Genomic DNA, 16,446 nt, shown 5'->3' with positions numbered 1-16,446 from the left:
TCAAAGACATTGAAGAAGACACAAAAAGATGGAAAAATATTCCATGCTCATGGATTGGAAGAATTAACATAGTTAAAATGTCTCTGCTACCCAGAACAGTCTATACTTTCAATGCCATCTCAATCAAAATACCAATGAGATTTTTCAAAGAATTGGAACAAACACCCCTTAAATTTGTATGGAACCAGAAAAGGCCCCGAATCGCAATGGAATTGTTGAAAAGGAAAAACAAACCTGGGGGCATCACAATGTGGATTTCAAGCTGTACTACAAAGCTGTGATCACAAAGACAGCATGGTACTGGCACAAAAACAGACACATAGACCAATGGAACAAAACAGAGAACCTAGAAATCGACCCTCGGCTCTTTGGGCAACTAATCGTTGACAAAGCAGGAAGAAACATCCAGTGGAAAAAAGACAGTCTCTTCAATAAATGGTGCTGGGAAAATTGGCCAGCTACATGCAAAAGAATGAAACTTGACCACTCTCTCACACCATACACAAAGAAAAACTCCAAATGGATGAAAGACCTCGATGTGAGACAGGAATCCATCAAAATCCTAGAGGATAACATAGGCTGCAACCTCTCTGACATTGGCCACACCAAGTTTTATCATGATACATCTCCAAAAGCAAGAGAAACAAAATAAAAAATGAACTTGTGGGACTTCGTCAAGATAAAAAGCTTCTGCACAGCCAAGGAAATAGTCAAAAAAACTAAGAGGCAACCCACAGAATTGGAGAAGATATTTACAAACGACACTACAGATAAAAGACGGGTATCCAAGATCTACAAGAACTTCTCAAACTCAATACACGAGAAACAAATAAACAAATCATAAAAGGGGCAGAAGATATCACCAGACACTTTTCCAATGAAGACTTACAAATGTCTAACAGACACATGAAAAAATGTTCAACATCATTAGCCGTCAGGGAAATTCAAATCAAAACCACACTGAGATACCACCTTATGCCAGTTAGAATGGCAAAAATGGACAAGGCAGGAAACAACAAATGTTGGAGAGGATGTGGAAAAAGGGGATCCCTCCTACTTTGTTGGTGGGAATGCAAGTTGGTACAGCCACTCTGGCAAATAGTGTGGAGGTTCCTTAAAAAGTTAAAAATAGAGCTATCCTATGATCCAGCCATTGCGCTACTGGATATTTAACCAAAGATCCAGACGTAGTGAAGAGAAGGGCCATATGCACCCCAATGTTCACAGCAGCATTGTCCACAATAGCTAAATCGTGGAAGGAGCTGAGATGCCCTTCAACAGATGACTGGATTAAGAAGATGTGGTCCATATATACAATGGAATATTACTCAGCCATCAAAAAGAACAATTTCTCAACATTTGCTGTGACACGGATCGGACTGGAGCGGGTAATGCTAAGCGAAATAAGTCAAGCAGAGAAAGACAATTATCATATGGTTTTACTGATTTATGGAACATAAGAAATAGGATGATTGGTTAGAGAAGAAAGGGAAGAAGAATGGGGGGGGGTAAACAGAAGGGGTAATGAACCACGGGAGACTATGGACTCTGGGAAACAAACTGAGGGCTCCAGGGCGGGGGGAGAATGGGATAGGCTGGTGATGGGTATTAAAGAGGGCACGTATTGCACGGTGCACTGGGTATTATACGTCAGTAATGAATCATGGAACTTTACATCAAAAACTAGGGATGTACTGTATGGTGACTAACATAATATAATAAAAAATATTATTATTAAAAAAAAAGAAATAAAAGCTAACTGTGGGCCCGGTTACTGCTAATATGTTTCTCACGTCAAACAAGGTAGAGTGTGGCACATTTATCACCCACGCCAACACAGGGGACCTGTGTCAAGTTCGAGTCCCCATAACATTTGCCTTTGAAACCAGTGGGGCTTAACTTCAGGAATTTGTTCTTGTTGTTGTTGTTTATTTTGTTTCATTTCATTCCACAATCAGTGGCATTTAACACCAGGTATTTTAGAAATCAACTGGATCAGCTCTGGAAGAGCCAGTGGCAGTAGGAACCTGACCCTAAACCTTAAATAGCATAAACAAACAGCCCTTTGGAGATAAGCATAGAAGCAGCAGTCACAAAAGCCCCTAGGGTATAAAGGAAGGAGATTTGTTACTAATATCAGAATGTGCACTGGAGGGACAGGCATCTTTAGGAGACTTCTCCAAGAACAAACAAGCTGGTGAGTGCCACTTCTCTACCCACCCCATCCTAGTTACCAGAACACCAGGCAACCAGCATGAATACTTGCCACAGAGCTTGCTAACACCATGTGACCCATCCCCACATTCTCCAGTGTACCCTCCCTATCCAACATGCCCCATTTTTGCAGGAATCCCTCCAAAGCATCTCCAGACAGGTCTCATCCTTCATATAGCCCCAGTAGGGACCAGGACTGACAAGTACCTTAACACCATGCACCCCACCTCCATGTATTCCAGTTGACTTGCTTCAATCAATCTACCCCATCCAGCCGGAGTCCCTCTAAAGCAGTTCCTGATTTTTCTCATTCTGCAAGCAGCCCCAACAATGCACTGCTCCGCTCCAGAGTGACCTTTACTCCATGGAGAAAGGAAGATAACCACACATACAAATTCAAATACAGCCCTAGCAGTGGGCTGGGGACGGACATCTGATCTGCCTTCCAGTGCAGCCCACTAACAAAAACCTCACTGGGGGCTGCACAAAGGGAAAGCCCTGTATTGGGGGGCCACCTCAACCCTAAGACAGACTGGGGGCAGATATCTGCTCTGACTGCAGGCCAGGCACAACAACTAAAGCCTCAGGGGACAACATATAGAGAATGCCCCTGCTGTGTGGTGTGACAATAGTCCTGGCAAGTGAACCATGAGCAGGCATCTGCTCTGACTCAAACACAAACCCAGGCAGCCCCAGAAGGTCCCTTTAACAGCATAAGGACTATACAAAAAGCAAAGGGGGCCATTGCAGCCAACTGGAATGAAGGCAATGCATTTTGATCATATATAGGACACACACAACACACATAAGAGACACCACAGATTGAACCAGTTCTGGGGAACAGGGCACATTGCACTATAGGTCACTACAGGACCTCTTCTACATAAGGACACTACTCTCAAGGTGAAGAGACCTAGTTGACTTTCCTGCTACATAGAATCATGGAGAGTTAGATGAAATAAGGAAGGAGAAATATGTACCAAATAAAAGACAGGACACAATAGCAGAAAAAGAGCTAACAGAAAAGGAGTTAAGCAATATGTCTGATAGACAATTCAAAGTAATGATCATAAATATATGTGCTGAAGTTGAGAAAAGAGGAAAGGATCTCATTCAGTGACAAGATAGAAAGAAAGAGTAGAGGATCTTCCTCCAGTGAGAAGATAAAAAGATAGAAAGTATAAAAAAGAACCAATCGGACATGAAGAACTCAAATTAAAAATTCACTAGAGTGAAAAGACAGTAGATTAGAAGAAATAGAAGAACAGACCAATGACTCAGAAGACAGAGTAATGAAAAGGAACCAGACTGAACAGGAAGAAGAAGAAGAAGAAGAAGAAGAAGAAGAAGAAGAAGAAGAAGAAGAAGAAGAAGAAGAAGAAAGAAAAAGGGGGAAAAGAGGATAATAAGAAATGAGAATAGGTTAAGGAAACTCAGTGACATTACCAAATGTAATAACATTCACATTTAGGGATCCTAGAGGGAGAAGAGAGAGAAAAGGGGGCAAAAAATTATTTTAAGAAATAATAGCTGAAAACTTCCCACATCCGAGGAAGGCAATAGATATCTAGATCCAAGAGACACAGCAAGCCATCAAAAAAAAAATCAATAAAAGGTGGTCCACAACAAGACACCTAGTAATTAAAATGGCAAAAAGTAATGGCAAAAAGTGAATTTTAAAAGCAATAGGAGAAAACATTTGCATATAAGGGAATCCCCATAGAGCATCAGTTGATTTTTAAGTAGAAACTTTGCAGAGCAGAAAAAAATGTCATGAGATATTCAAAATGCTGAAAGAAAAATACCTGCAGCTAAGTCTATTCTATTGAGCAAGGCTGTTATTCAGAATAGGAGAGATAAAGATTTTACCAGACAAAATAAACTTGGAGGAGTTCATCTGCACTAAATCAGCATTATAAGAAAGTTAAAGGGAAAACTTTGAGTGGAAAGAAAAGGCCATAATCAGGGTTAAGAAAATTAGGAAAGGTAGACATTTCACAGGTAAATACAAACATAATAAATGTAGTAGACCAATTGTTTACAAAAGCAATCTTGAGGTTAAAGCAGAAAAGCAGTAAAATCAATTATATCCATAAAAATCAGTCAAGGGATTCACAACTAAAAGGGTGTAAAGTATGACTCCATATATATAAAACATGGCAAAAGGTATAAAGAATGGGTTCAAACTTAAGTGACCATCAACTTAATATAGGCTGCTATATACAGAACTTATTTCATGCTCATGGATCGGAAGAATTAACATAGTTAAAATGTCCATGCTACCCAGAGCAATCTACACTTTCAACGCTATCCCGATCAAAATACCAAGGACATTTTTCAAAGAACTGGAACAAACAGTCCTTAAATTTGTATGGAAACAGAAAAGGCCCCGAATCTCCAAGGAACTGTTGAAAAGGAAAAACAAAGCTGGGGGCATCACAATGCCGGATTTCGAGCTGTACTACAAAGCTGTGATCACAAAGACAGCATGGTACTGGCACAAAAACAGACACATAGACCAATGGAACAGAATAGAGAGCCCAGAAATGGACCCTCGGCTCTTTGGGCAACTAATATTTGATAAAGCAGGAAAAAACATCTGGTGGAAAAAAGACAGTCTCTTCAATAAATGGTGCTGGGAAAATTGGACAGCTACATGCAAGAGAATGAAACTTGACCACTATCTCACACCATACACAAAAATAAACTCCAAATGGATGAAAGACCTCGATGTGAGACAGGAATCCATCAAAATTCTAGAGGAGAACATAGGCAACAACCTCTACGACATCGGCCAAAGCAACCTTTTTCATGACACATCCCCAAAGGCAAGAGAAACAAAAGATAAAATGAATTTATGGGACTTCATCAAGATTAAAAGTTTCTGCACAGCCAAGGAAACAGTCAGAAAAACTGAGAGGCAGCCCACGGAATGGGAGAATATATTTGCAAATGACACTACAGATAAAGGACTGGTATCCAAGATCTACAAAGAACTTCTCAAACTCAACACACGAGAAACAAATAAACAAATCAAAAAATGGGCAGAAGATATGAACAGACACTTTTCCAATGAAGACATACAAATGGCTAACAGACACATGAAAAAATGTTCAAAATCATTAGCCATCAAGGAAATTCAAATCAAAACCACACTGAGATACCACCTTACGCCAGTTAGAATGGCAAAAATAGATAAGGCAAGAAACAACAATTGTTGGAGAGGATGTGGAGAAAGGGGATCCCTCCTACATTGTTGGTGGGAATGCAAGTTGGTACAGCCACTCTGGAAAACAGTGTGGAGGTCCCTTAAAAAGTTAAAAATTGAGCTACCCTATGATCCAGCCATTGCACTACTGGGTATTTACCCCAAAGATACAGACGTAGTGAAGAGAAGGGCCATATGCGCCCCAATGTTCATAGCAGCAATGTCCACAATAGCTAAATCGTGGAAGGAGCCGAGATGCCCTTCAACAGATGACTGGATTAAGAAGTTGTGGTCCATATATACAATGGAATATTACTCAGCTATCAGAAAGAACGAGTTTTCAACATTTGCTACAACATGGACAGCACTGGAGGAGATAATGCTAAGTGAAATAAGTCAAGCAGAGAAAGACAACTATCATATGATTTCTCTCATCTATGGAACATAAGAACTAGGATGATCAGTAGGGGAAGAAAGGGATAAAGAAAGGGGGGGTAATCAGAAGGGGGAATGAAACATGAGAGACTATGGACTATGAGAAACAAACTGAGGGCCTCAGAGGGGAGGGGGGTGGGGGAATGGGATAGACCGGTGATGGGTAGTAAAGAGGGCACGTATTGCATGGTGCACTGGGTGTTATACAGAACTAATGAATCATTGAGCCTTACATTGGAAACCGGGGATGTACTGTATGGTGACTAACATAATATAATAAAAAATCATTAAAAAAAAAAAAGAACTGGAACAAACAGCCCTTCAATTTGTGTGGAACCAGAAGAGGCCCCGAATCGCCAAGGAATTGTTGAAAAGGAAAAACAAAGTTGGGGGCATCACAATGCCGGATTTCAAGCTGTACTACAAAGCTGTGATCACAAAGACAGCATGGTACTGGCACAAAAACAGACACATAGACCAATGGAACAGAATAGAGAATGCAGAAATGGACCCTCAGCTCTTTGGGCAACTAATCTTTGACAAAGCAGGAAAAAACATCCAGTGGAAAAAAGACAGTCTCTTCAATAAATGGTGCTGGGAAAATTGGCCAGCTACATGCAAAAGATTGAAACTTGACCACTCTCTCACACCATACACAAAGTTTTACTCCAAATGGATGAAAGACCTCAATGTGAGACAGGAATCCATGAAAATCCTGGAGGAGAACATAGGCTGCAACCTCTACGACATCGGCCACAGCAACTTTTCTCATGACACATTTCCAAAGGCAAGAGAAACAAAAGGTAAAATGAACTTATGGGACTTCATCAAGATAAAAAGCTTCTGCACAGCCAAGGAAATAGTCAAAAAAACTAAGAGGCATCCCACAGAATGGGAGAAGATATTTTCAAGTGACACTACAGATAAAGGACTGGTATCCAAGATCTACAAAGAACTTCTCCAACTTAATACACAAGAAACAAATAAACAAATCAAAAAATGGGCAGAAGATATGAATAGACACTTTCCCAATGAAGACATACAAATGGCTAACAGACACATGAAAAAATGTTCAAAATCATTAGCCATCAGGGAAATTCAAATCAAAACCACACTGAGATACCACCTTATGCCAGTTAGAATGGCAAAAATAGACAAGGCAAGAAACAACAATTGCTGGAGAGGATGTGGAGAAAGGGGATCCCTCTTCCGTTGTTGGTGGGAATGCAAGTTGGTACAGCCACTCTGGAAAACAGTGTGGAGGTCCCTTAAAAAGTTAAAAATTGAGCTACCCTATGATCCAGCCATTGCACTACTGGGTATTTAACCAAAGATCCAGACGTAGTGAAGAGAAGGGCCATATGCACCCCAATGTTCACAGCAGCATTGTCCACAATAGCTAAATTGTGGAAGGAGCCAAGATGGCCTTCGACAGATGACTGGATTAAGAAGATGTGGTCCATATAATACAATGGAATATTACTCAGCCATCAGAAAGAACGATTACACAACATTTGCAGCCACATGCATGAGACTGGAGGAGATTTTGCTAAGCAAAATAAGTCAAGCAGAGAAAGACAATTATCATATGGTTTCACTCATTTATGGAACATAAGAAGTAGAAAGATTAGTAGGAGAAGAAAGGGAAGAAGAAGGGGGGGGAGTAAACAGAGGGGGAATGAACCATGAGAGACTATGGACTCTGGGAAACAAACAGGACTTCAGAGGGGATAGGGGTGGGGGAATGGGATAGGCTGGTGATGGGTAGTAAGGAGGGCACGTATTGCATGGTGCACCGGGTGTTATACACAACTAATGAATCATCGAACTTTACATCAAAAACTAGGGATGTACTGTATGGTGACTAACATAATATAATAAAAAATATTATTAAAAAAACAAGAAAATAAAAGTGGTAAGTTACTAAGAAGAATAAAGTATGCTAATATAAACCGAGGGTTAATTGCATAGATGTTCTCTGATCATAAAATTGTAACAAGTAAAAAATGATTAAGCCAGCATATAAAATAAAAATAATTCAGAGGAAAAAAAAAGAACATTTACATGTAAACTTAATGGTAACCACAAATCAAAAATCTGGAATAGATATGCTAAAAATAACAAGATAGGAATCCAAGCATATCACTAAAAAAGCCATCAAACTGTAAGGAAGAGAACAAAAGAAGAAAGGAATAGAGAAGAACTATAAAAACAAGCATAAAACTGGCAAGAAAATGGCAATAAGGACATACTTATCAATAATGACTTTGTAAAATGACCAAATGCTCCAAATGAAAGACATAGGTGAATGAAAGGATAAAAAAGCAAGACCTGTGTATAAGCTGCCTTCAAGAGCTCAGTTCAGACCTAAAGCCTCATGCAAATTGAAAGCAAAGGGATGGAGAAACATTTATCATGCAAATGGAAGTGAGAAGAACGCCATTGTAGCAACACTTATATCAGACAAAATTACTTTACAACTATGTAAAAAGACATACATAATCGTAAAGAAAACAATCCAACAAGAAGATATAACAATCACACACAATTTGTATGCACCCAACATCAGAGCACCCAGGTATGTAAACCAGCTGTCAATAGAAATGAAGGAAATAATCAAAAGGAATAGAATAATAGTAGGGGGCTTGAACACCTCACTACCATCAATGGGTAGATTACCCAGACAATCAACAAAAAACCCGGCATTGAAAGACACATTGGACCAGATAGATGTAACAGATATATTCAGAAGATTGTTTCCTAAAACAGCAGAATACACATTCTTTTCAAGTTTACATGGAATATTCTCATGCATAGATCACATGTTAGTCCATGAACAAGTCTCAACATATTCAAAAAGATTGAAGTCCATAGCATGAATCTCTTTTGATGACAATATTATGAAACCAGAAATCAAGTATGAGAGAACAATCTAGAAAGAACATAAATACATGGAGGTTAAATAAAAGCAAATAAGTAATGGATGGGTCAACTAAGAAATCAAAGAGGAAATAAAAAATGCATGGAGAGAAATGAAAAGGAACACATAATTGTCAAAAATCATTGGGATGAAGCAAAAGCTGTTCTAAGAGGAAAGATACAGCAATACAGACCTAAGTCAAGAACCAAAAAAATCTCAAATAAACAACCTAACCTTACACCTAAAGGAGTTGGCAGAAAAAACCAACAACAATAAACAAAATCCAACAATAGTACAAGGACTTAAATAGTAAAGGTTAGAGTAGAAATAAACAAAATAGAAACTAAAAAAATAAGGTGCTTGGATGGCTCAGTTGATTAAGCATCTGCCTTCAGCTTGGGTCATGATCCCAGGGTCCTGGGATTGAGCCCCACATCAAGCTCCCTGCTCAGCAGGAAGTCTGCTTCTCCCTCTCCCTTTTCCACCCCCCCACCTCCTGCTCATGCTCTCTCTCTCTCAAATAAATAAATAAATAAACACATAAATAAATAAATCAAATCTTAAAAAAAAGAAACTAAAAAACCAGATGAGTAAATAATAGAAAAGGTCAATGAAACCAGGAGCTGGTTCTTTGAAAAGCTCAACAAAATTGATAAATGTTTAGCCAGACTCATCAGAGAGAGAGAGAGATGAGACAGAGAGACAAGAAGACTCAGCTAATCAAAGTCAGAAATGAAAGAAGAGAAATAACAATTGACACCACAGAAATTTAAAAGATAGTAAGAGAATATTATGAACAATTGTTATTTGACTTAATTGTAATTGGTCTTAATATAGGCCAACAAATTGGACAACCTAGAAGAAATGGATAAATTCCTAGACACCTATAAACTTCCAAGACCGATTCAAGAAAAAATAGAAAATCTGACAGACTGATGACTAGCGACGAAATGGAATCAGTAATCAAAATGCTTCCAACAAAGTCCAGGACCAGACGGCTTCACAGGTGAATTCTATTAAACATTTAAAAAAGAGTTAATAACCTATTCTTCTGAAACAATTTCAAAAAATAGAAGAGTAAGGAAAACTTCGAAATTCATTCTAAGGGCCAGCATTACCCTGAGACCGAAAGCAGACAAAGACACCATAAAAAAAAAAAACAAAAAACAAAAACAAAAAACAAAAAACAAAACTACAGACCAAGATCTCTGGTGAATATAGATGCAAAACCCTCAAAAATATTAGCAAACCCAATCCAAAGATGCATTGAAAAGTCACTTACCACAATAAGGTAGGATTTATTCTGGAGATGCAGAGATGGTTCAACATTTGCAAATCAATCACCACGATACATCACATGTACGTGAGAAAGGATAAAAAACATAGGATCATTTCAATAGATGCAGAAAATGCATTTGACAAAGTACAATGTCTATCCAGGATTAAAGCTCTCAGCATAGTAGGTTTAGAGGGAACATACCTCAACATAACAAGGTCATCTATGAAAGATCCACAGCAAACATCATACCCAATGCTGAAAAATGGAGAGCTTTCCCTCTAAGATCAGAAAAAAAAACAAAAAAACAAAAACAAGGGGCGCCTGGGTGGCACAGTGGTTGAGCGTCTGCCTTCGGCTCAGGGCGTGATCCCAGTGCTCTGGGATCGAGCCCCACGTCAGGCTCCTCCGCTGTGAGGCTGCTTCTTCCTCTCCCACTCCCCCTGCTTGTGTTCCCTCTCTTGCTGGCTGTCTCTATCTCTGTCAAATAAATAAATAAAATCTTTAAAAAAAAAAAAAAGAAAGAAAAAAGAAACAAGGATGCCCACTCTCATCACTTTTATTCAACATAGTATTAGAAGTCCTAGCCACAGCAATCAGACCAGAAAAAGAAATAAAAGGCATCCAGATTGGTAAGGAATGTGTAAAACTTTCACTATGTGCAGATGACATGATACTATATATAAAAAACCCTGAAGAGTCTACCAAAAAAAAAACAACCACTACTCATTAGTTGAGTAAAGTCACAAGATACAAAATTAATATACAGAAATTGGTCCCATTTCTACATACTAACAATGAAGTATCAGTGAAATTAACAATACAATCCCATATACAAGTACACCACACAGAATAAAATAACTAGAAATAAACTTAACCAAAGAGGCAAAAGACCTATATTCTGAAAACTATAAAACACTGATGAGGGAAACTGAAGATGACACAAACAAATGGAAGGATATACCTCACTCATGGACTGGAAAATTTAACATTATTAAAACACCTATACAACTCAAAGCAATCTACATAGTCATTGCAAGCCCTATCAAAATACCAAAAATTAGCCCCCCCCGAAAATCCTAAAGTAATCCTAAAATCGGAACTACAAAAGACCCTGAATAGCAAAAGAAAACTTTAAAACAAAGAAAAAGCTGGAGAAATCACAATTCCAGATTTCAAGGTATACAAGAAAGCATAGTAATAAAAAAAAAAAAAACTTGGTTCTGGCACAAAAATAGACACAAGATTAATGGAACAGAATAGAGAGCCCAGAAATAAACCTGCAATTATATGCTCAATTAATCTATGCAAAGGGAAAAAGTCTCTTCAACAAATGGTGTTGGGAAAACTGTACAGCAACATGCAAAAGAATGAAACTGGACCACTTTCTCACACCATACATGAAAGTAAAGTCAAAATGGGTAAAGACCTAAATGTGAGACCTGAAACCATAAAAATCTTAGAAGACAGCAAAGGCAGTAATGTCTCTGACATGTGCCACAGAAACATTTTTCTAGAGATGACTCCTGAGGCAGGGGAAACAAAAGCAAAAATAGACTATTGGGACCACATCAAAATAAAAGGATTTATACAGTGAAGGAAACCATCAATGAAACAAAAAGACAGTCTACTAAATAGAAGATATTTGGTAATGATATATCCAACGAGGGGTTAATATCCAAACATATAATGAGGTGATACAAATAAGCATCAAAAAATCCAAATAATCCAATTGAAAAATGAGCAGAAGACACGAACAGCCATTTCTCTGAAGAAGACACACAGATGACCAACAGACACGTGAAAAGATGCTCATCATCACTTAACATCAGGAAATGCAGATTCAAACCATAATGAGATATCACCTCATGCATGTCAGAATGGCTAAAGTTAAAAACACAAGAAACAAGTGTGCTGAAGATTTGGAGAAAAGGAATGCTAGCACACTGTTGGTGGGAATGTAAACTGTTGTAATCACTGTGAAAAACAGTATGATTGTTCCTCAAAAAATTATACACTGAATTACTGTATCATCCCATGACTATAAAAACTCCAGTACTGGGTATTTACCCGAAGAAAATGAAAACACTAATTCAAAAAGATAAATGCACACTTACATCATTATTTAAAGTAGCCAAGATATGGAAGCAACTCAGGGGTCCATCCAGGGATGAATGGATAAAGAATATGTGGTGAACATATAAAATGGAATATTACTCAGCCACAAAAAAGAATGAAATCTTACCATTTGCAATGACATGGATGGAGGTAGAGAGTACAATGCTTAGCAATATACATCAGTCACAGAAAGACAAATACCGTAGGATTTCACTCCTCTGTAGAATTTAAGAAACAAAACAGATCATAGGTGAAAAAAAGAGAAAGAGAGGCAAACCAAGAAATAGACTCAGAACTATAGAGAACTAGTTGATGGTTATGAGAGGGGAGGTATAAGAGAGGATGGGTGAAATAGGTAATGGGGATCAAAGGGTTCTTATTGTGTTGAGCTTTGGGTAATAATTAGAAGTGTTGAAATACTGTATTGTATACCTGAAACTAATATAACACTATATGCTAATTATACTGGAATTAAAAATTAAAAATAAGTAAATAAAATTTTGAAATAACTTCACTTCTGTTATTTGAACAAAGCTTAGATCAATTTGTTTTGATTTGTATTTCTATAATGTTGGGTCTTTTTGCTTAATTACACAGTTATATAGCTTTGTAAGACATTTGCATGTTTCAATGTAAAATAAGTTACATTGAGTAAAATCTAGCTCTTACACTGCCTCTTGACACAGTAGCATCACTTTCCCTATAGATAAGTGAATTTTATTACTACAGCTGTCTTTTTAATTAAAGAATATGTGCAAATATATATTCATATTTTACACTGTCTTAGATCATCAGTAATATACTACACACAAAATTATCCATCTTACTTTTTTCAATGAACAATAAACAGTATATCCTGGAGATGAGAGCATAGCTATACATATGATATTACTCACTCTTTTTGTATATACAAGTCATTGTGGCTCTAACATTTCTTATTAAAGAACATTTGAATTTTGTGTTTTACCATTTCAAATAATGCTGAATTAATAATTTTAAGCATGTATCTTTTAAAAAAATTTTCCAGCTTTTTTGTTCTCCCCCCCAAGCTTTATTTAGGTAAAAGTGACAAATAGAATCATATATATTTAAAGTGTACAATGTGATGATTTGATACATAGGTACATATGGAGGAATAAGCACAGCAGCCAAGTGAATTAATACAACCATCACCTCACATATTTACCTTGTGTGTGTGTGTTGAGCAGGCTTAGGATGTACTCTCTTAGCAAAGTTCAGGTATTGTTGTTGTATAGTACTATTACACAGCATTATTAACTGTGGTCACCATACTATACATTCGCCTTATAACTGAAAGATGTGCTCTTTCAACAGCATTACACATTTCCCCACTTTCCAATGCCTGCCAACCACCAATCTACTCTCATTTTTTATGGCCCAGATTCTTCAAAGTGAGACCACTGGGGCAAAGTGTAAATGTGAGTGTAATTTTCCTAGATATGGCCTAATTTACCACTTTATAGGCTAGATCATTTTGTGTACCCACCAAAACTGTGTGACCACAACAATTTTTCTACACTGCCACCCACAGAATGTCAAACTTTGCAATTTCCCCCAATCTAATAAGAGATAAATGATATTTTTGTGTAGATGTCATTCTCAATTTGCATTTCCCTTATTAGATGAAGGATTGCATATATCTAAATACCTTTTTCATTTTTTAAATTTCCACTTAGATTTATCAAAATCCTCTTGTCTCTTATTCCCTAACCTCTCAAGTTCAGGCACAAAATACACTGATAGCAGCCAAGGGGTGTCTAGACATGCAATATGCAGCCCTTGGAGTATGTTCCCATCTTATACACGCGTTCCTCTCACAGTGCACCCCAGATAAAGCTTTTCCTTAGCTAAGGTTTCTCTTCCATTTATTGTGACACATGTTCAGCTACCTTTTATGTTTTTAAATAAAATGGTAACCCTGGAAAGGACAAGGAGGATTATCAGCCACATTAATTGGTGATCTATTAATGATCAGAATTTACAACAGCATGACAGGAGTGCCAAAAACAGACTATGTATGCTTTTATTTAAAAATCAGTCTTGAAGATCTACTGTGTGAACAGCTATTTTTTACTACTATGTCAGTAGAAAGACTAGTGCTGGCTATATAGTAACCATGACACAAAATGTTTTTCTCTCCAATAAGCAGAAAATTTCAGATTACTGTCCTTCATTTTTCCCAAAAGAATCATATGAAGGAAGGATTCTTTAGACTTCATTGCTCTCACTGTGAAATTATAGTCATTACGTTTGGTGGTTTGTTCAAGAGTGTATTATGGAAATGTCTGTGATACACCTTGAGGGCAATGGGTCAGGATTGCTTCAGGGAAGTCCTAACTCAACTTTCCAGGCACCAGTGCCATGCCAACACTGAGAATAATTCAGGAGCTGGCTGCCTCACTTTTCCCATTTTTATTCCCTACATTCTGAAGTAGATAGGTTTGCCCAGAGTCCATAGAGTCCTTAAAAATCTCTTCTTTTTTAAGAAGAACTTTTGCATCACTCACCACAGTCTCAAGGAAATAATTCTGCAAGTAGAAAATCTTCCTAAAGTAAACACCAGTGGCGATAAGTCCTCCACTAACAGAGCAGAATTTTTCCACATATCTTAACAGTTTTTTCCCCAATGACTCATCATTCTTCTCAATTGATAGCAAATGAGGAGACAGAAGGTTTTCTTTGAGTTTCTCCACTGGGACGTGCCAGTTCTTGGCTATGATTTCCAGGGATTCATCATCCAGCCCAAAATAAGACCTGTAGAGGGTTAAAGTCTGTTCCACCTTCTCTACATCTTTATCACTGATCAAACCCATGAAAGGGATGGTAGCCGATGCTCCAGCTTTCAGGGCCTCCAGCCAGACCTTCTGTTTCATGGAATCCCTCTTCCGGTCAATGGCAGCCTCAGTAACATTTGGCAGGTATTGCATGAAGATGTGGCGCTTGTGGTCTGGGAGCTGCCTCAGAAGGGTGGTCTCCAGGCTTTGGAAATCATATTCAGACAAATCAAGGCTGGAGACTAAGAAGACCTGAGGGTCCTTCACTTTGGCCTTCTGCAGTTGAGTCACACAGTCATTGCGGATCCTTTGCAGGATTTCATCCTTATTGTAAGTGCTGGGTTTAGTTCTTTGTGCATTATGTAAATCACTGTCCACTTTAGATCGGACAAAGTAGAAATTCTTCTTCATTTTTCTAATTGCATTAGCTAGTTGTGCATCATTGATTTTGAAGCGTGTAGAAGAGATGATAATAAAGAAGTCATATTCACCAAATTTCATTTTCTCCAGATACTCATGAGGCTGAAATTTAGTGGTCCCTACCCCTGGCAGGTCCCATAATGTCACATTGGGAAACTTCTTGTGTTCATATTTGGTTCTTTCAGTGGTTGTCTCCAGTTCCCCAGTGGGGGCAGCCCCTTCTTCCTCATGCCCCATACCCCGCAGGGCATTGATGAAGCTGGACTTCCCTGCCCCAGACTCCCCGGTCACAGCAATGTTCAGTGGGGCATTGTCAATGTCTCTCAATGCATCATTAATTGCAGAAACTGCACTCTGAAGTTCCCCCTTCTCTAGGTGTGATTTAATCAAAGTGATGGTTTCCTGAGAGAGGATTTTGCTTTCCACCTTGAAGTCCTTAAAAAACTTGTTAAAGCTGGAGGCCAAATCACCACCTTCTCTATTAGAGGATGTGGAAGAGGAGGTCCCCATGGCTGGAGCAGTAGAGGACACTAGGGGGAGGAAATAAGAGGGAAGGAAAACGAGTTAGTGCAAGAGGTGGCTTGGGTGTGTTATTATGAGCAAGGGAGAAACTCAGTCCTCACCACAACATTGTATTCAGAAGCCCTTCTCTTTCTGTTCAGGCAGTGTGTAGAATTCTGACCTGGATGTAAAGTTTTTCCTTGCTTAGGCTCTTCCCTTAACTTAGAAAGCCCTTCTTAAAGATGTTCTCCACTTTTCTAGACTCATTTCAAAGCCTGATTCTTCTATCCAACTTAGCTGCCCACATTATTCATTATTTACCTTGCTTCAGTTTTCTTTATCTGTAATGTTATGAAAATAATTCTTCATGGTAACAAATCTAAAAATTCACCACCACACCTTTTCTCACCTGTGGTATAAGAACCTCCAGAAAACCCTCTTCTGATAACTTCCAACATCAGCATGTCATAGACCTTGGTTCTCCTATGAGGCAGCTAAGTAAGTATGAATGACTCCTTTCCTTCTCAGAAAAGATGCTATGTATCTTCATTAGGAGATA

At 38.3% G+C, this 16,446-nt stretch overlaps 1 protein-coding gene across 5 annotated transcripts in view; it reads right to left on the bottom strand.

The window, feature by feature from the left end:
• Positions 1-16,446, bottom strand: part of LOC148110164 (interferon-gamma-inducible GTPase 10-like) — a 78,743-nt gene that overhangs the window by 9,050 nt on the left and 53,247 nt on the right. For 4 of the 5 annotated variants that reach the window (XM_087862409.1, XM_087862410.1, XM_087862412.1 and 1 more), the window contains one exon: positions 14,700-15,916. In XM_087862409.1, the coding sequence (XP_087718535.1) occupies positions 14,700-15,916 (1,217 nt within the window). Of the gene's footprint in view, positions 1-14,197; positions 15,917-16,446 lie in introns of those variants that run through there. The other variant, XM_087862411.1, reaches the window with a different exon arrangement.

This window comes from Ursus americanus, chromosome 5 (genome assembly GCF_024610735.1).
Source record: "Ursus americanus isolate L20-20 chromosome 5, mUrsAme1.1.p, whole genome shotgun sequence".
Lineage (NCBI taxonomy): Eukaryota > Metazoa > Chordata > Mammalia > Carnivora > Ursidae > Ursus > Ursus americanus.
This window is presented reverse-complemented; position numbering and strand designations above follow the sequence as displayed.